The 21714-nt window shown below is 41.1% G+C and overlaps 1 protein-coding gene across 3 annotated transcripts in view; it reads right to left on the minus strand.

Moving 5' to 3' along the window:
* Positions 1-21714, minus strand: part of DTNBP1 (dystrobrevin binding protein 1) — a 131875-nt gene that overhangs the window by 53666 nt on the left and 56495 nt on the right. For all 3 annotated transcript variants that reach the window (XM_053223186.1, XM_027040339.2, XM_053223185.1), the window contains one exon: positions 6625-6647. In XM_053223186.1, the coding sequence (XP_053079161.1) occupies positions 6625-6647 (23 nt within the window). The remainder of the gene's footprint in view (positions 1-6624; positions 6648-21714) is intronic.

A 21714-nucleotide genomic window follows, 5' to 3' on the forward strand; every position in this document is an offset into this window, starting at 1 on the left:
GCTGAGAAAAATCAAAGATCTAAATAAACGGAGACACAGTCCTTGTTCATGCATTGGAAGACTCAAAATTAAAACAGCAATTCTTGCCAAGTTGATCTATATATTCAACACAATCCCTATCCAGATCACAGCATTCTTCCTTTTTTAAAGAAATTCACAAGGGGTGCCTGGGTGGCTCAGTCAGTTAAGTGTCCGACTTCAGCTCAGGTCAAGATCTCACAGTTCATAGGTTTGAGCCCCACGTTGGGCTCTGTGCTGACAGCTCGGAGCCTGGAGCCTGGAGCCTGGTTCGGGTTCTGTGTCTCCCTCTCTCTCTCCTCCTCCCCTACTCATGTTTTGTCTCTCTCTGTCTCAAAAATAAACATTAAAAAAAAAAAATCACTGAATTGTACATTTAAAGATGGATGAATTTTGTAGTATACAAATCGAACCTCAGTAAGATTGTTCTTAAAAATCATTTCTCAATCCATTGGATACCAAAAAGTTTTATGGGGTTATTGGGAACTTGCCTGCAAAACTGATACATTTACATCCCTCTCCTCCACCCAAATCAGCCAAATTCACTACCATTCCCTCCCAAACCTGCTTTGACCCGTATTATATTTCTTGAAGGAAAACACATAACCTGTGCAAATGCCCTAGCCAGAAGTCTAAGAGGAACCCTACACAGAGAAGTCTTTTTATTCCACCCACCCAGTTTTTTTGTTCCTGGGTCTCTCTCTCCAATCTACCACTGCCTCAAATTCAAATCTTTTAAGTTTCCCAGTGAATCTCTTCTGGAGACTTGCTCTTTCCAACCCATCTTTCATGTGATACCAGAACGCTTGCTCTAACATGCAGATCTGATTCTACCAGCCTAATGAAAACCCTTTGGGTCCCCCCAGGCCCACCCTGTGTCTACCAGCTACAGCAGTACCCTCCCTCCTCTAAGCCCATGTACCTCCACCATGAGTTAAGAACGTTTACGTAGACCCCAAATGCATTCATTTATATAAGACAGATATGAGTTCCTGTACCAGTGTATTCTATAACCTACACAAAAATGGAAATTTAAAAGGACGACGTAAAACAGAAACAAGAGGAAGTTCCAGCTCTCTTCTGCACTCCCATTCTTTTGCACAGTCGCATCCCTCCTTGGAGACCCCCAGCCCAAAGGAAAAAGCCTAACCTCCTTTGTATGACATTTAAGGCTGTGTATCGTTTGTTCCCTGCCTACATCCCCACTTTGTCCCTCACTACTTCAGCCCCACACACCATATGCTTTAGCTGTTAACAAAGTATTTGTAGTTCCCTCATTGAACAAGAAGTTAAATCTTCACTTGTGTTCTTGAAATAAACATCTCCACATCTCTGCAACTGTTCTTTCCTCTTTCTGCAATGTCCTTATTACCCTTTTCGACCTGGTAAGTACTCTTCACTCAGATCCAGCTCAAGTGCGGCTGCCTCTCTCTAAATAGTCCATTATTCCTGCCTTAGTGTGCTTATTTCTATTATAATATTCTTTGCATTGTATTAAACATACGTATTTGCCTCTCTATCCTGCAAGGGTTGCCACAGGGCTTAGCTCCTTGAGGACAGAGGACAATGATAGGATTCAAACAGAGTCTCCCCCACTTAAATACTGCCAAACAGCAGCTGAACAGTTGTGCCTCACATGTTAAGCTAACTCTTTTTTAAGTTTATTTATTTATTTTGAGAGAGAGAGAGAGAGAGAGCGCGCGCGCGCACGTGCACAGGAGGGGCAGAGAGAGAGGGAGAGAGAGAATCCCAAACAGGCTCCGCATTGTCAGCACGGAGCCCGGTGTGGGGCTCGAACTCAGGAACTGTGAGATCGTGACCTGAGCTGAAACTAAGAATCGGACGCTTAACTGACTGAGCCCCCCAGGAGCTTCTGTTAAGCTAACTCTTGAATGGAATCAACAAACTCTCCCCAAGTTTACTATCTGTCATAATCCAGATTTATAACGTGCTAAGGGCTGCAAGCCAGAAGAGTCACCCAAACACGTGAGACTCCCAAAGGTCTCAGAACTCTCTGATTCAGGTAACCTCTACAATTTTGTGACTTCTAGTTTTACTCAAATTAGCCATCATCACTGGGAACCTGCTCCACCGCTAAGATCTCAAACTGAAATTCCTTCTTTGACCACAAGATCCACCTCAACCACTGATCTGTTGTTCTCCCGTCTTTATGGTGCACACCATCCCCCGTGCCTCAGATCCTGTTTACTTAACTGGTCTAGCCAGGCCTCTCCCTTCCAGCCTGAATTCCACAGCCAGTCATTTTAACCCTGCTCTCATTAGTTTCCAAGATTATCAAGCACTGCTGATTCACCATATGCGCCCTCCCAATTCCCAACCCTGTGTTCACTAAAGCGTATTTGTTTCAGTTTTTATTGCTACTTCTGGGCCTAGTCCTACAAAATTCAGACCATCTTACCCTAAATGGATTCTCCAAAAAATTGTTTCCTCTCTCCGTGTCCACTTTTCCCCCATATTACCAGGCATCTCTCCTTCTGTAAGGTTGCAGGGAAAGAGATATCCCTGGATCCTTCCCAAGGGTAATTCATCTGGATGTCACTGCTTTCCATCTTCTCTAGGATCTTACTCAACTCCTTAACATCTCAATTTCACCTTCTCCCCTGACCTTGACCTGATTCTGTCTCACGTTACTTTTTTATTTCTTTCCTTTCATTCAAGGAAGAATGCTGAGTTCGCATCACCTTTATATCCTAATTTCTCGTACACTACTGATTTACAATCTGGATTCCCCCCATTACAAATAGCTCTTTCGGGTCACCAATTACCAATTTGACAATCTGTTCACTGTCAAATCCAATGGGATTTCCCCATTCTGCTCAACTTCCTTGTAGTACTTAAATCACTGATAACCACTTCTTTAAACTTTCCCCTCTATGTCCTTCCTTATCTCTAAATTGTCTCAGTCTTCCTCTCGTATCTTTGCCCACTCCAGCCCTAGCTCTTTCATGGCTTTGCTTTCCAGAGCTAAGCCATAATTGTGATCACTGTATCAGGCTGGCCTTAGCTGCTCTCCCCCACAAGTTCTCATGATGATCCACTCACTGTGATAGTGGTAACTCCTAAGTCCTGGCATGTTTTCACACTGTCAGTCACATTTCTGACAAGGCTGGATAATTTTATATTAAGAAGATTACAATGGACATCCTCTTACATGACACAACTGGATCCCATGTTGGTCATTTAATTTTTTAAAAAGCAGATAATACAGGAATCCATTAAAAACACATATACACGGTAATATAAAATATAACCATAGCAAAAAAAAATGCAGCCATACGTCTATTCATGAATTCTTTGAGCACAGATAGGTCCACTGATTGAAAATTCTTACATAAGCCATCCATACTACAATGAATAAAATTTCCAGTCTATTTTTAAAAGCACAGCAGGAATTTAAGATGTGTGAAACAATCTGTGTACAGAACCTCTCAGGATTTTTATTATTTTTCCCCAATTCTTTTCTGTCTTGAATTTTACCTTTTGTAGCAATTAAAAAAAATTCTATTTACATATACTAAGTCTTCCAAAGCTGTCAACTTTGTTTTCTTACCAACAGTTCTCCTTAACACTGAGGTTTCATCGTTGTTGTTTTTTTTCTGATATTTAATTAAACTACAGATTATAAAACAAGTACAAGTATAAATGAGTTCAAGAGCAAACAACTCACTCTGGGTAAGCATTCAATGCAACTAGCGGAAATAAAAACATTTGGGTGGACTGGTGAGTAGCCTACCAGCCATGAGGATTCAGCATGCTGTGGGTATCGGTCGGTATATTTCATGGAGAACGATGGTTAATCTGGTGAGGCACCCAAGCGAAGGCAGAAGAACGAGCCCGCCTAGCAAAGCCACGTTAAGTCAGGAATTACGGAGGCAAGCGGCACAATATTTCTAGACATAATCCTTTAAAAATCTTAAGAGAGATTTGTAGATTTATACATGGAACAATAAGCTATTTTAAAAATTAAAATGTAAAAATTATAAATAATCCTAACAAAGAGGCATGTCTATTCATGGCAAATTTTGTACGTCCTTAAGGACTGTGAAAAACTTATTTATTCTACACATACTTATGATAATGGAATGCCTTCCCCAGTGAAAATTAAAAATTAAGATTTCTGAGATCCTACCCTCCTTTTTTGATTGTTTAATATTCAAGTGACTATCATCAAAAGGTTTTTTAAAAACGTAATCTGGGGCGCCTGGGTGGCTCAGTCAGTTAAGCAACTGACTTCGGCTCAGGTCATGATCTCACGGTTCGTGGGTTCAAGCCCCGCATCGGGCTCTGTGCTGACAGCTCAGAGCCTGGAGCCTGCTTCAGATTCTGTGTCTCCCTCTCTCTCGGCCCTTCCCCCACTTGTGCTCTGTCTCTCTCTCTCTCTCAAAAATACATAAAATGTAAAAAAAAAAAAAAAAATTAAAAAAAAAATAAAATAAAAAATAAAAACGTAATCTTCAGGGAACACAGAAAACCTTCCTGTTGCCAATATTAAAAAAAAAACAACTAACAATAAGTTACCAGTTTCTAATATCGTAGAAATGTGCTACATGTGGTACCTGTGAGAGGGGCACTCATCTCACTAACATCCACGGAGTACAGAAAGAAGAATCCAGAACTTGCATGACATTGATGTATACCACCAACTTTGGGGGGCTACTAATTTTGTTTTTGTTCCCCAAAGTGAGCTTCTCACCTATTTACAAAAAAGCTTCCAAATACAAGTACAGGAGTTAAATAAGACCATTAGAGGAAGTAACATATTTTGCTTTCCTGTAACCTATAAAGGAAAAAGAAAGACAACGTCTGGAAAATAAATTGTTACAATTTGTTTGTATGTTTTTCTTTCTTTTTCTTCCATTAATGTCTTTGAAGAGCAGTTCCATTTCTTTTTTCTTATTATATGCTCCTCATGCTTTTGAAATATTAGCAAACCACTCCATAGGAAAGAACTTTTAATGAATATTGGTACTAAAAAATCTAGATATGATGCAATAATCAATTTAGAGTTTGTTCAAATGTGAGAGCTTTAATTGGCCTATGGGTGGGTGAGATGTGCTGTTAAATGTATCATATTTAGGTGTGTGTGTGTGTGTGTGTGTGTGTGTGTGTGTGTGTAAGTAAGATACTGTGGCATAAACTGAATTATTATCTTGGGTAATAGGTAACACTATTGAACCTTTTGAAAATGTCTGGTCTCTCACTGTGAACCTTGTACAAAAAAAAAAAAAGAAAAAAAAGAAAGAAAGGAAATAAAGGCCTCAGTACTGAGACAGAACTGAAGTTGACATTTTCCCATCATCTGTGTTCTTGCCTGTCTTTCACTATTAACTTGATTGTTTTTTTTTCTTCTCCTAATGTTATATAAGATGCTAGTCAACTAAATGAGAGGGAAAAGAACACTTTAGGAGGATTTCAAATCTTATTTTAAACGCTGATAAAAAATAATATACATGAGTCCTGGTGCACAAATTGATTAGGAATAATGAAAACCATGATAAACACATTATATCACATCATCATTTAACATTACCCTCAACACACCGGCCACGAACTCAATCATTTACTGTAACTAGAGTCAAACAGAAATCCAGCCAAAACAAGTCTGTTCAATTAGAGTCACAGCAGGAATAGCCTTTATACCTTTTATCCTGAAGATTAGTTATTTTCCCAAAGCATCCAAACAGACCATACACATAAACAATTCAGCAGTAAGTGATATACTGCAAAATCTTCAGTCATTCAGTAAATCTTGGTCAATACTGGCTTATAGATGAAATATAATAAGCATAAAACTCGTTTAATGTGTAATATAAAGGGCAATAATTCAAAGCCTTCCTACTTACTGAAAAGAGTCTCTCTGAGAATAGTGACTTCTCTACTTAATTGCTAATCAGTAAGTGAAAAAATAGCACATTGGAAGGGCTGTGAGCTGCTGGAAAGTTTGTGGTTTTCTTCATTTGTGACTATTGTTGCCCCATGACCAGGAAGGGTCAACGTGACCACAGGTCATTTTCTCAGGGCCTCGGCTTCGCCAGTTCCCTAAAATGAAAAGCTGGGTGCTTTTGGAATCTCAGGAAACCGTTCAGCGGAGCTTCTAATTTTACAGACAGAGAAACTGAGCCCGAAAAAGGTAAGAGATTTACCCAAAGCTACAAGACAGTGGCAGAGCAGGACCCAGCACCCAAAGCCTCTTGGGGGTTCAAGCGACTATTAGATCAACTGCAGAAGCACATCTCTCTCTTTACCACCGTGCCCTCTCCACGTGGCCCACACTTTGCACAAGGGAGACCAGAATCTTCTTCAACCGCGATTCGCAACAACCTCAAAGTTAGGACCATGCCATCCTGACATATTACTTACAATGGTCATTAGCAAAACTCTCACTGAGTATATGTGTTATAGCTCAAAGAGGGTATCAGAACAACTTGTGATTGAATAAAACTTACAAAAACAGTACTGAGCAAACTTTTTTTAATGTAAACTGTCTGATTTAGAGAAAAAGGAATGAGTTCATCATCAAGAGAGAACATCTGACATCAATTAACTCTCATTTACTTTAAAGGGGAGAATTAAACACAAAATTACCTTTGAAGGTTTCAAGTTCCTTCCTGTAGAAAAAAAGAAGAAAATGTGAATTTTATTTATTTGAAGTATAATTAACATACAGCATTATATTAGTTTCAGGTGTGCAACATAATGATTCCACAATCCTACACATCACTCAAGGCTCACCACAATAAATGCCATCACCATCTGTCCCCAAACAACAGTATTACAATATTATTGACTATATTCCCTATGCTGTACTTTCCATGTCTGTGACTTATTTATTCTATAACTGGAAATCTGGGGGTGCCTGGGTGGCTTGAGCGTGGCAACTTCGGCTCAGGTCATGATCTCGTGGTTCATGAATTCGAGCCCCACATCGGGCTCTGTGCTGACAGCTCAGAGCCTGGAGCCTGTGTCTCCCTCTCTCTCTCTGACCCTCCTCAGCTCGCGCTCGCTCGCTCTCTCAAAAATTAACAAACATCAAAAAAAGATTGTAACTGGAAATTTGTCTCTCTTCATCCCCTTTATTTATTGCACCCATCTCTCCACCCAACTCCCCTCTGGCAACAAACCACCAGTTTGTTCTTTTCTGTATTTAAGAGTCTGGCTTTTCTGTCTGGTAAGAAAATGTATTTGTGGTTTTAAAGTCATCTATTCCCAATGGAAACTGCTCTTAGATTATAATAAAAATGTATACACTTCAAAGGCGCAGAGGGGCGCCTGGGGGGCTTAGTTGGTTAAGCATCCAACTGTTGATCTCAGCCAGGCCATGATCTCAGGGTCGTGACTTCAAGTCCCATGTTGGGCTCCACAAGAGGTATGGAGCCTACTTAAAAAGGTAAATCAAATAAACAAATTAACTAACTAACTAAATAAATAAAAGCCCAGAGTGGTATTTCTGGATGTTCACATATACTTTACTGAAATTATCAATACAATTAGTCTAAAGCTACTATTTTCAGTTTTTCTGCTATTACCTTATTAATGGCTTAAAACAAAATCCTGCCAGAATTTAAAGAATTAAAACACTGAAACACGTATATAAAAAAAAAGGTATTTTTATGCCAGCTATGAACCATCTCCTATATATGAGTCAGTTTATAAAAGCACTTAACAATTTTCCCTCCACTGATCAATATTAAATAATAGATTTTTAAGATCCGTTAGTTAAAAGTCATCCAGAATAGGTGCCGTTATTTCCCCTTTTAAGTGAAAGGGAAAAGCACATATCAAAGGACTGCGGTCCATGGCTCATCCTGACACAAAAGGGCCAAGCCTCCAGGAAACTGTCTGGTTTGTAATTCTGTCAGTGTCAATTAAGGATCCTGAAATACCAAGTTTCCTGGGGAAATGCATAACAGCAGAAAACAGATAAACAATCATAAAACAAAACATTTTTGACATAGCAAGTTTTTTTTAGGTTTTCCTTCATAATTTCATAACTATATTTTTCATCATGATTAATAATAATAAAAAGTAATTTGGGGGAGGTAAATTTATTTAGTAAAAGCTTGTTATCCCCCTCAAAATATGAGACATTCATCTTTATTTGCACTCTGGGCTTTACTAAAACCTAGGGATATTCTGAATTCTCACATCCACTCTCCACACTACTAATTACAATACCCCTCATGTTCTAAAATAGTTGACTACAATTAACAGCTGGTGGAGGGGACGGGCAAGCTGCCTGCCGGAAGGCCAAACACAGAATACACTTGTCACAGCCAAGGGAAGGCTCTGAAGTCAGATGGTCACCTCCCTCCTCTTTTCTGAAAACACACTGACTCCTCGTAACAACGCTCCAGTGCCACAGTTCATTAAGACAAAGAGGGTTATTTTCAATCCCATCTTTAAAAAAAAAAAAAAAAAAAAAAGTGCAATTGTTTTCCTTCAGCCCATAGTCCCACTTCATTCTGGAAAGATTATTTAGGTCAAGTTAAACATGCCTAAGACTTACTTTATCCTCTGATGATGGGAAGAAGCTGAAAATACGTCACCAAAAGGCAAGATGTAAGAGAACATCTTGCAAAGACACCTTCAATTTACTCCCCACCGATGCCCTCACAGGAGCGATTCTCTAAGCCTGCTGATGGGTGGAAAAGATGAAAGAGCCCTCAGCTCCGTATTCTAACGAGTAAGTCTTTCTTTGACTATAGGCTTCAGAGTGCACTGGCTTTCCACCTTTTAGAATACGTAACAGTGAGCAAAATTCCTATAAGGTACCTTCTGTTTTCAAAAGCCAGAACTCAAGAGTAATGATTTCAGAGACTTTCTCTCCCCCACCCCCACATCCCCAAACGGCAACAGCTACGAGACACATAATCCCACGTCTGTTTCATCGATGGGTGGCCGCCCGATAGAGGGACGTGGCCCTTCATGAGGAGGCCCATGCTCACCTCCCCAGCTTTGGGCCGCCTCCTCATGTCAAGAGAAAAGTCAAGAGAAAAGGGGAGAAGCCTAGCAGCACGCGCTGCATACGCATCCCCTATTTATGGACTATCATGACCCACAACTGTTTGTTAAATCTCCAAGAAACTTCCTTCCAGACGTTAAATCATTCCTGTGCCCATTTCCTAAAAAAAGAAGACTGGCCGAGGTAGTGAAGGGAAGGATAGGTGTGGTTTAAAGGAAAGATCAGTGTTAATGGAACTTTCGTTAAAAATTGGTTAAAAATGAGCGGCGCCTGGGTGCTCAGTCGGTTAAGCGTCTGACTTCGGCTCAGGTCATGATCTCACGGTTCGTGGGTTCGAGCCCCACGTTGGGCTCTGTGCTGACAGCTCAGAGCCTGGAGCCTGTTTCAGATTCTGTGTCTCCCTCTCTTTCTGCCCCTCCCCCATTTGTGCTCTCTCTCCCTCTGTCTCAAAAATAAATAAACATTAAAAAAAATTAAAAACAAAATTTTTAGAAAATGTTTATTCATCTCTGAGAGAGACAGAGACAGCACGAGCAAGGGAGGGGCAGAGAGAGAGGGAGAAAGAGGATCCTAAGCAGGCTCTGCACTGTGAGCACAGAGCCCGATGCGGGGTTCGAACTCGTGACCCGTGAGATCATGACCCGAGCCTAAGTCAGACGCTTAACCGACTGAACTACCCAGGGGCCCAGTGTTCTGGAACTTTTAAAGAACTGACAAAGCAGTGGCTTTGAAAGCCTTGAAATCTCCTAGTTTTTAGGGCAGAGTCCACATTTATCGGCAGTAATAAGCATCTGGAAATAACAGACATAAGAGAAGAGAGGGCAAGGCATGCCGGGCCGAGCAGACGTGACAGTGAAACTGAAGACATGGAGGCCACATGATGCAGGGTCTGTATTCAGGCAAGAGCAAACACTGGAGGACGGCAGGCTGAGCGAACAGAAAGAGTGGGAGAGAAGGTTAAAAAGGAAGAGGGTTCCGAGTGCCAGGCTAAACGGATCTGGTTTTATTTTTAGCAGGATAGCATGAGCAAAGCTGTGCTTTAGGAAGAACATTCTAGCTGTGATGGATAGATCCAGTGACAAGGGGAAGAACAAAAGCAGGCAGCGCTCAGGAAACTATCAGAGGAGTTTGAAGAAGAGCTAATTAGTGCCTGGGAAGAGCAACATCAGTGGCAAAGGCGATGAACAGGAGGAGGTCCGTTTGAAAACGCCACGGAGAAGACTCAACAGTCTGGGCAACTGATCCCACAGGGATCCACAGAGGGAGGAGAGGAGTACATTCATCCAGCAGGTTCCGGTCTGGACCCCTGGAAGGCAGGCGAATTCATTAAGAGCAGAACACTCAGGAAGGGGAACAGACTTTGGAGGGCAGCGCATGAGTTCAGTTTGGAATCCGATGAAATAATCTGGCGATGCTGAAAGACAGGACTCCCACCCGCTGAGTAGGCTACTCAAAACTCTAGCTCTTCCAGATTTGTACTTCCTTGCTTCCCAGTCTTGAACAGATTCCAACTTGGCCTCCAGACGCCACCACTGCACAGTCAAGGTCACCAACAATCATATGTTGCAAAATGCAGAGATCACTTCTAACTTTCCATCTGAATCCCTCAGCAGCATTCAACCCAACTGGCAATCCCTTGAGAAAGGTTCCTCTAGTTTTTCTCTCTTCCTTGGGTTCTTCTGCTAGCCACCACCCCCCCTCCCCTTCCAGACCACTACACTCTCACTGCAAGACTGGTTGGGGGCTCCCTTTCTCTTTCACTTACATTCCCTAACAAGGTAATATCATCCAGCTACGCAGCCTTAAATACCATCTGTATGCTGACTTCTTGATTTATAGATGTGTTCTCTCTCATATGCAACTGCGGTTAAACACCTCTACTCAAGTAGACCAGGCTTCTCAGACAGCATTTACACAACAGCCTATTCTTCCGCCAGTCTCCTCCTGCATGTCCATTAATGGCATACCATATTCCTCAAGTTTGGTTTATCCATTCCTTCATTCTTCACGTCCAATCCATCAGGACACCTTGTCACTTGTATCCCAAAACATATCCTGAATCCACCCATTTCTCTCCATGATCAGTTATCAACCTTGTATCCCTTTTCTTATATGGAATGTAATCTTTGTTGTGTTCAGTCACTCATTCAGCAAAATATTTATCGAGCCTTAGACACTAGAAATAATGTGAAGTTTGGAATATGCATGCTCCATAACCTCAAAGGAGACAGAGAAGTAATAATGCAACAACAGAAATCGATCCTACAACTTATCACTCTGGTAATGCCAAGTTTCTACAGGAATAAAGAGGAGGGGGCAACTCAGACACGTTGGTCTGCAGCAAAGGCTTTCTGAAGGCACGGGGACCGGACTGCGTTTCGAAGGAGAGTGTACCTACGGTGACGATGGCCAACATTTACTGAGAACATGGCAGACATGTTACTCCTAGCCATTACGTAACACTCCCCGTCAACCAAATGAAGAGGTTAAACAGGCGTTTTAACACCCGGTCACACTCCAAACTCTACTAGAAATGGAACAATGATCGGTGTAAAACAGCTTTCAAGTTCATCTTTTCCACAAAGACATCCCTGACACCCAACTGGTGATCGGCTCATACCCAAGCTCCCATAGGGCTTAACTCTGTCAGTTTTCTAAAACGTCACGTGCTGCCTTGTGATGCAGTTATTTCCGTACAGATATCAATGCCACAGTTACACTGCCGAGCTCCTGATGTGCAGAGATCCCGGCTCAACCACCCTGACCACACACGGGCAGGGTCAGACCCAACCAACATGCAGAAAATCAAGGTTATCAAGCACTGTGGCTGCAAAATGACTAAGATCTGCTTCTTCAAGGAAGCCCTTGCTGTAACTACAGAGAATTTCATTCTTTATAAAAACATTTGGTCATATACTATCTCATTTGATAATAACTTGTTTGTCACTTTCATTTCCAAAAATTGGAGTCTCTTATTTTTCGTAATTTAATAGTATTTTCAGAAGGTCATAGAAATAGAATTGAAATACTCTTCTAGATTTTACCATATCTTAAAATTTACTCAGTTCAGCAAGCGCTTTATAAAATTCAGCATAACGAACCCTGAAACTAAAACATTTAACAAGTAACACCAGACTCAAAATCTAATAATATTTCCAAAGGGTGATAGTGCTATTTAATCATTTTCTCTACAGGGGTTGAGTTACAAGGGCAGAATGAAAAAGAAAAAAAAAAAAACCATTATACTAATATATAAATCTATGGAATGTTCCAGAAAATGTATTAAATCTGTATATGTATAGAAATCAACTAAATCAGACTCACAGATGCAAACTTAATAGATTGGATAAATATCTCCATGAACACGATCATCTCACGGATGGAAGCATACTTTCTCTAAATACTAAACTGCTTCCCCTCAGACAAACCCATGACAGAAAGCTAACACGATGATTCTGTATGGCAAGACATCACATTCAAAATGCCAACCGCGGTACAACTCTTCACGTTTTTCTTCACATTTGAAAATATTTAGGGGGAAATTTTTTTTTTTTAAGAACGATCAGCCAATACTTGTCTAGAACAGACTTGAAGTTTCCCTTTGTTATGGCTGATGGATGGAATCGACCACCGTAACTAATTGTTCACAGGAAAGATCTCACAAAAAGGACCACCTACCACTCATTATCACCAGGTCTGCCGGTCCCAGCATTCCACAGTTATGAAAATGTGCATCCTTACAGGCTTGCTGGGTTTGTGGCTGACAGGGCAGAAGGTGGATGGGGGGAAGGCTCGGGAGGAAGAGAGTTGGCCTTCTAGCTTGAAGTAAACTTTCTCAAAACCATCTGTATCTTAGAAATCCCTGTTGTTATTTACTCCTTACACAGATCCTGCCCAGGGGATGTATTACAGAACATAAAACAATTCGTTTTACCTGTAAAACGAAACTTCTTGAAGAGCAGCTAACTTATCATAAAAACTGCACTATTTATCACGCTATTAATATAGTTTTATGTACTTATCTACTTTGGGAAAGCACGGCCTAAAAAGTAATAAAATGACAGGATCCTACAATATTGGCATCCAAAGTTGAAAAGAACCTGAATAATGGCAATTAAAGATTTAGAATTGAAAAAAATTCTCCCTCCCGCCTCCCTGCCACAACAAGATAACGAAGGTCTAGGAAATGGGCTGGTTGGTGGCAGCACTAAGTTTTGCGTAGATTAAATTCCCCCCAAACTTACAGGAAAAGTACTTTCCTAGACCTGTTTTCCATTCAAATCTGTCTGATTTGGAGGGGGACACAGGAGGGTGGAGGAAGCAGGATAAAGAAGGACGAGATAGGGAGAAGGAATATTATATAGTGAGGAAGAGCGGGCTTGAGGATGAAAAGCTACACGGTTGACAAGTGACAGCACTGGGGAAGAAAGTCCGCGCCTCTCTGGGACTCTACGCATGTGCCGTCTGTGGTACCCAGAATGCAGGTCAAGGGCACACGGCCTCCGTAAGTGCAAGTTGCGACCGACCTGAGGTACTTCAGCCCCAAGAGAAAGCAGTGCGGTAAACCACCAAGTCTACTGGATACCAGAGTCACGTTTATTAAACTCAGAGACACCCCCCGAAGTTTGGCGTATCATTTGGGTCCACTCAGCTCTATGCAAGCACATTCTTCTTTTAAGAAACTGATGAGACTAAACTTGAAAGCCATCATCACGGATGTAAACACACCCCAGAAGACATCTCGTGAGTTCCAAAGTCTGTTCAACACCTTTATTCTCACTGATGTACTGAAAAGTGTTCAGTGACTAACCCACGACAGCTAATGGATTGATTTTTTAAATTACAAGATAAGTGAGGGACACCTGGGTGGCTCAGTCAGTTAAGCGGCCGACTTCGGCTCAGGTCATGATCTCACGGTTCGTGAGTTCAAGCCCCTTGTCAGGCTCTGTGCCGACAGCTTGGAGCCTGCTTCGGATTCTGTGTCTCCCCCTCTCTGCCCCTCCCCTACTCACGCTCTGTCTCTCTCAAAAATAAACATTAAAAAAAAAAAAGAATCCAATACCTTTGTATTACTGATTTTTTTTTTTTAATTCACAATGGCCACCCAGCTTCCTAAAAAAAGAATACTCTATCACTCATTATTGCCGAGGCAGTGGTCTGCTGTTTCCTGGCATTGTACGGCCAGCCACACACCTGACACTGTATGTCCCCACAGGTGTGGTGAGTCTGTGGCTGGTAGGGTAGAAGGTGGATTAAAGAAAAACATCATGCATTCCACATCCAAATGTATTCACGATCCAGTGGTACCACTACTGAAAAACCACGCTTGCTCATTTTTAAAATTAGCAGTCACGAGAGCTGAGGTGGTCAACGCTCGGAGAGAAGCGAGACTATTTTCATTCTCCACAGCATCCAATCCCGGTGTGGATAGCTTTCTGTGGAGCTGATATCTGATGTATATTTTTTTCATTTTATTTAGAGAGAGACAGAGGGAGAGTGAGTGGGAGAGAGGGGCAGAGGGAGAGAGGGGGTGATGGGCAGAAATAGGGAGAGAGAGAAAGAGAAAGAGAATCTTAGACAGGCTCCACGGTGAGCGTGAAGCCCAACATGGGGCTACAGCACAACCCTGGGACCCTGACCTGAGCCAAACCAGAATCAGGCACTCACAACTGACTGAGCCACCCAGGTGCCCCCCCGCCGGTGTAATATAAAGGGTATGAACAGACTTCTAAGTCAGAGAAACATTGGTCTGGTGTAGCTTTGCCACTTTCTGGCTCTGCAGCTCGGGGTAAATTACCTCAACTTTCTTAGTCTGGGGGCGCCTGGGTGGCTCAATCAGTTAAGTGTCTGACTTTGGCTCAGGTCATGATCTCACAGTTTGTGAGTTCGAGCCCCATATCGGGCTCTGTGCTGACAGCCGGGAGCCTGGAGCCTGCTTGGGATTCTGTGTCTCCCTCTTTCTCTGCCCCTCCCCTGCTCACACTCTGTCTCTCAAAAATAAACACTTAAAGAAATTAAGCTCTCTTAGTCTGATTTTCCTTGATAAAAAGAAGAGTACGCATATTCAGATCATCATTATGAGAATTCTCTGAGTTAATTTAGACTACAGCTTTTTTTTCCCTTTTTAAATAGGCTTCACACCCAGCACAAAGCCCAACATGGTCTTGAACTCACAACTCTGAGATCAAGACCTGAGCTGAGATCAAGAGCTGAACATTTAATTGACTGAGCCACCCGGGTGCCCCTAGACTACAGGTTTTTAAAAAATGTTTATTTGGCGGGGGGGGGCTCCTGGGTGCCTCAATCAGTTAAGTGTCTGACTTCCTCTCAGGTCATGATCTCACAGTTCGTTGAGTTCAAGCCCCGCGTCAGGTTCTGTGCTGACAGCTCAGAGCCTGGAGCCTGCTTTGGATTCTGTGTCTCCCGCTCTCTCTGCCCCTCCCTTGCTCACACTCTGTCTCCCTCTCTCTCCTTCAAAAATAAATAAAAAATTTTAAAAAAAAGTTCTCACATTAAAAAAATTTTTTTAATGTTTATTTATTTTTTTTTTTGAGAGAGAGAGAGGGAGAGTGCAAGCAGGGGAGGGAGAGGAGAGAGGGAGAGAGAGAATCCTAAGCAGTTTCCACACACAGCACAGAGCCCCATGTGGGGCTCGAACTCACAAACCATGAGAAAATGACCTGAGCCAAAATCAAGAGTCAGACACTCAACCTACTAAGCCACCCAGGTATCCCCAAACTACCGTTTTTAAGCACAGTACCCAGTACCCAGTAAATGCTACTGTTACCTAACATACCACCATAACTTAGCTTTTACCTTGAAGATGATGAGAAGTCTTAATCATATCTGTGTTTTAGGGGGGGGGGAAAGGAATACCAGTAATAAAAATGGTCTGAAGGACATGACTGTAGACGGACTAATTAGGAAGCTATCTCTATAACTGAGGCTGCACAGATGTGGGCTGGAAAGGACCAGTGAAGACAGAAAGGCAAGAACAGAGTCAAGGAATATTGGGCTGGCCTGGGAACTGAACGGAGACGGCAGGAGAGGGAGAAAGGGACTATGATGTACTGCATCACAAACCAGCCCTCAATAGGTACAAAAAGACTGAGGTCGTACCAGGCATATTTTCAGATCACAATGCTATGAAACTTGAAGTCAAAACTTGAAGAAAAAATTTGGAAAGCCCTCAAATACATGGAGGTTAAAGAACATCCTACTAAAGAATGAATGGGTTAACCAGGGAACTAAAGAAGAAATTAAAAAAAAAAAAAACATGGAAGCAACTAAAAATGAAAACACAATAGTTCAAAACCCTTGGGATGCAGCAAAGGCAGTCCTAAGAGGAAAGTACACTGCAGTTCAGGCCTATCTCAAGAAGCAAGAAAGGTCCCAAATACACAATCAAACCTTACACCTAGAGGAGCTAGAGAAGGAACAGCAAATAAAACCTAAAGCCAGTCTAAAGCCAGCATAAGAAGGGAAATAATAAAGATTAGAGCAGAAATAAACAATATAAAAATAAAAAAAAAACTCCACAGTAGAACAGACCAACGAAACAAAAGAGCTGATTCTTTGAAAGAGTTAACAAAATTGATAAACCCCTAGCCAGATTTATCAAAAAGAAAAGACAAAGGACCCAAAAAAAGATAAAATCAGGAATCAAAGAGATCACAACTAACACCATAGAAATACAAACAATTGTAAGAGAATACTATCAAAAATTATATGCCAACAAATTGGGCAATCTGGAAGAGATGGACAGATTTCTAGAAACTCACAAACTACCAAAACTACAACAGGAAAAAACAAAATTTAAACAGAACTGAATCAGTAATCAAAAATCTCTCAACAATCGTCCTGGGCCAGACGGCTTTCCAGGGGAATTCTACCAGACGTTTAAAGAAGAGTGAGTACCTATTCTTCTCAAACAGTTCCAAAAAACAGAAATGGAAGGAAAACTTCCAAACTCATTCTAAAAAGCCAACATTACCTTGATTCCAAAACCAGACAAAGACCCCAGTGTAAGGGAGAATTACAGGCCAAGATCCCTGATGGACATAAATGAAAAAGTTCTCAAGATATTAGCAAATTGTATTCAACAGTACATTAAAAGAATTATTCACCATGATCAAGTGGGATTTATTCCTGTGCTGCAGGGCTGGTTCAATACTCACAAATCAATCAACATGATTTGTCATTAATAAAAGAAAGGGTACGAACCATATGGTCCTCCCAATAGATGCAGACAAAGCATTTGACAAAATACAGCATCCTTTCTTGATGAAAACCCTCAACAACATAAAGGCCATATACTAAAGGCCATATAATATCATCCTCAATGGGGGAAAACGGAGAGCCTTTCCCACTAGAGTCAGAAACAAGCCAAGGATGTCCACTCTCACCATTACTACATAACACAGTACAGATGTCTTAGTCTCAGCAATCAAACAACAAAAAGAAATAAAAGGCATTCAAATTGGCAAGGAAGAAGCCAAACTTCTCCTATTTGCAGACATGATACTCTATGTAGAAATCCCAAAAAGACTCCACCAAAAAACTGCTAGAATACATGAATTCAGTAAAGTCATGGGATATGAAATCAACATGCAGAAACCTGTTGCATTTCTATATACCGTTAATGAAGCAGCAGAAAAAAAATCAAGGAATCCATCCCATTTGCAATTGCACCATAAACAGTAAGATACCTAGGAATAAACCTAACTAAAGAGGTAAAAGAGCTAGATTCTGAAAACCACAGAACACTTATGAAAGAATCTGAAGAGGACACAAAGAAATGGAAAAGCATTCCATGCTCATGGACTGGAAGAACAAACATTGCTAAAATGTCTATACTACCCAAAGTAATCTACACATCCAACGCAAGCCTTATCAAAATACCACGAGCATGTCTCACAGAACTGGAACTAACAATCTTAAAGTTTGCATGGAACCACAAAAGATGTGAATAGCCAAAGCAATCCTGAAAAATAAAAAACTGAAGGCATCATGATTCCAGATTTGAAGCTATATTACAAAGCTATAGTGATCAAGGTAGTATAGTACTGCCACAAAAACAGACACATAGATCAATGGAACACAACAGAAAACCCAGAAATGGACCCACAACTATATGGTCAACTCATCTTCAACATGGCAGGAAAGAACACCCAACAGAAAAAAGACAGTCTCTTCAACAAATGGTGTTGGGAAAACTGGACGGTGACATGAAGAATGAACCTGGACCACTTTCTTATACCATACACAAAAATAAATTCAAAATGGATAAAAGACCTAAATGTCAGACAAGAAATCATCAAAATCCTAGAGGCGAACACAGGCAGCAACCTCTTTGACCTTGGCTGGAGCAACTTCTTACTAGCCATGTCGCTGAAGACAAGGAAAACAAAAGCAAACATGTACTATTGGGACTTCATCAAGATAAAAAGTTTCTGCACAGCAAATGAAACAATTATCAAAACTAAAAGGCAGCCTACAGAATGGGAGAAGACATCTGAAAATGACACATTGTATGAAGGGTCAGTATCTGAAATCTATAAAGGATTTATCAAACTCAACACCCAAAAAACAACCCAGTTAAGAAATGGGCAGAAGACATGAATAGACACTTTTCCAAAGAAGACGTCCAGGTGGCTAACAGACACATGAAAATATGCTTAACACCACTCATCATCAGGGAAGTACAAATCAAAACCATGATGAGATACCACCTCACACCTGTGAGACTGACTAAAATTAACAACACAAGAAACAACAGGTGTTGACAAGGATGCAGAGAAAGGGGAACCCTTCTGCACTGTTGGTTGGAATAAAAGCTGGTGCAGTCACTCTGGAAAACAGTATGGAGGTTCCTCAAAAAACTAAATAGAACGACTGTACGACCCAGCAACTGCACTATTAAATATTTACTCAAAGGATACAAAAATACAGATTCAAAGAGATAGATGCATCTCAATGTTTATAGCAGCATTATCAATAATAGCCAAACTATGGAGACAGCCCAAAGTCCATGGACTGATGAATGGATGAAGAAGATGTGGTATGCACACACACACACACACACACACACACACACAGGAATATTAGTCAGCCATCAAAAAGAATGAAATCTTGCCATTTGCAATAATGTAGGTGGAGCTAGAATGTACAATGCTAAGTGAAATAAGTCAGAGAAAAACAAATACCGTGTGATTTCACTCATATATGGAATTTAAGAAACAAGCAGATGAAAATATGGGAAAGGGGGAGGGAAAGAGGAGAGAGAAAAACCATAAGAGACTCTTAATGATAGAGAACAAACTGAGGGTCGACTGAGGAGGTAGGTGAGGGATGGGCTAGATGGTTGATGGGGATTAAGGAGGGCACTTGTGATGAACACTGGGTACTGTACATAAATGATGAATCACTGAATTCTGCTCCTGAAATCAATATTGCACTATATGTTAACTAAAAAGAACAAAAAAAAGAGATTATGACGACTCGCATGTCTGTGGAATGGGTAAATCTGTAGATGGTGATACCTTATTGAGACAAGGAAAGGTCAAGTTTTGCTGTGGAATATAAGTTGGGGCAGGCTGCTCTGGAGACATCTGTTGAGATATACAAGTAGAGATGTCCAGATGGTAACGGATTCTGAAGGTAAGAAGAGAGACCTAAACTAAGACAGTAATTTCCTAATGGTCACCACTTGGGTGGTAGATGAGCCAAGGGTCTGGTAGGTGTTACCTAGGGAGGGTATGCAGAATGGGAGGAGGCAATAACCAAGAACAGAATCCAAGAGAATAACAGCATTAAAGCAACAAAAACTGAAAACTAATCTAGGGTAGAGAAGAAAATTTACGATGCTAGTATTGTAGAAGTCAAGAACGGACAGTTTCAAGAAGTCAGGTAAATAAGGATTTATTTGTCAATGGACTTCGCTACCTAAAAAAATAAGAAAAAAATACAGATCAAATATTTAAAGTGCATCTTGGATTCTGTCTCTATTAATGTCTTCAAGTCATAAAACTTCATACAATTTGCTCTATTAACATTTTCATTTTTTAAAAAGTTTATTTGAGAGAGACAGAACAAGCAGGAGAGGAGCAGAGAGAGGGAGAGAGAGAATCCCAAGCAGGCTCTGCACTGTCAGAGTGGAGCCTGATGCAGGGCTTGAACTCACGAACCATGAGATCATGACCTGAGCTGAAACCAAGAGTCAGACGCTTGGTCAAGTGAGTCCCCCAGGCACCCCCCTCTATTAATATTTTACCTTTAGTGTGCCAGGCTTCTTGTCCATTCATTTACACGAATAAATAATTCTTTCTAAAAGTTCGCTTATGAGGTAAAATAGTATTTTAACTTTCCTTGAGTCAGGCCAATGTTTATAATTTTAACGGATACTATGTTTTTAAATCTATGTAAAAGTACAGAATATTGCTTTCAAGGGATAAATTCTCATCTGAGTTAATCCTTGAGAGGTATGTACCAGCTTCAGCTTCTCTCTTCTCCTCCCCAAAGAAGTAATGTGCTATTTTACGACAGGAATGCACTTTGATATCAGTAAGAAGATGAACACCGTCATGAACAAAGCCTGACGTGAAACTTCCAGAGAGAAAGGAAAATGTTGCTCATGTTGGAGGAAAATGCCCCTCTTCTAAATCCAGGATCGGACCCTCCAGTAGCTAATGACTCCGTGTCCTCTGAAACAATCACAGTGCCAATTTTCTGAGGCAGAACGAAAGACTGGGAATGGTGGAAGGCAGGTGGGAATAGAGACCACAGAGAAACTGGGCCAATGTAAACCCTTGAGAGTGCAGCCCGGGAGGGTGAGAGAAACAGGCACCGGGGAGAGGGGCTGCTTTGCCCTGGTGTCTCCTGCCACTGAGCGCAGAGTGACAGGTTGCTGAGCCTGTCCCATCTCTAGAACCCACCAAGAATTCCAGAAAAGTAACAAAAGCAAAGGGTCCCACCACGTTGTAGCCACGCTCACCTGAAGACTAAAACGACAATGGACTTCATACTTTCGAAAGCATCTCTGAAGAAAAGACTAACCAATGAGGAAACATGACAGACTCCGTAAGGGTATCGGGCCACGTAAGATGTCAACTATTCCAAATGTAACAAGTTGGTTCTAGAACACCGAAAGTTATTATGGCCCCTGTAAATTATAACGCACAAGCTATAACTAATCTCTTCTTCAGAAAAAGGATCACCTCTTTGTAAGCCCAGGATAATCATAATGATGTCTGGCTGAATTTCAGTTAACCTTGCTTAAGATGGCTGTATTTTTAGTCTTGATCACTCTGAGCCACAAATACATACTCAAGCTTTCACTGTTTCTATTAAAGCAAACATCTGTATATTGAATCCCAATATACAGAACTGCATTTACACACCTGGGAGAAAAAGCTCAGGAAAACCATACTGCAAACCAGTTACAGAAGTATTATTTTTAAAGAAGAAGTCGGAACATGAGTTTCTCATGTTGATGGCAAACAGATACTCACTGTTCAAAATAAAGCTCGCAGAACTTAAAAACCAGTCCTAAACTATATTTACTGTCAACCCAAGGATCTAATAACCTGTGAAAATATTCTAGCTACATCTGTTCCTGTGGCTATGTATAAAGTCTGCAACCGTCAAGATTTCTTCTCTGACACTTCGAAATAAGAATTTGTTGAATTCCTCGCCAACTCGTAAGCTTCGGTTTC

The sequence above is a fragment of the Acinonyx jubatus genome, chromosome B2 (assembly GCF_027475565.1).
Source record: "Acinonyx jubatus isolate Ajub_Pintada_27869175 chromosome B2, VMU_Ajub_asm_v1.0, whole genome shotgun sequence".
Classification (NCBI taxonomy): Eukaryota; Metazoa; Chordata; class Mammalia; order Carnivora; family Felidae; genus Acinonyx; species Acinonyx jubatus.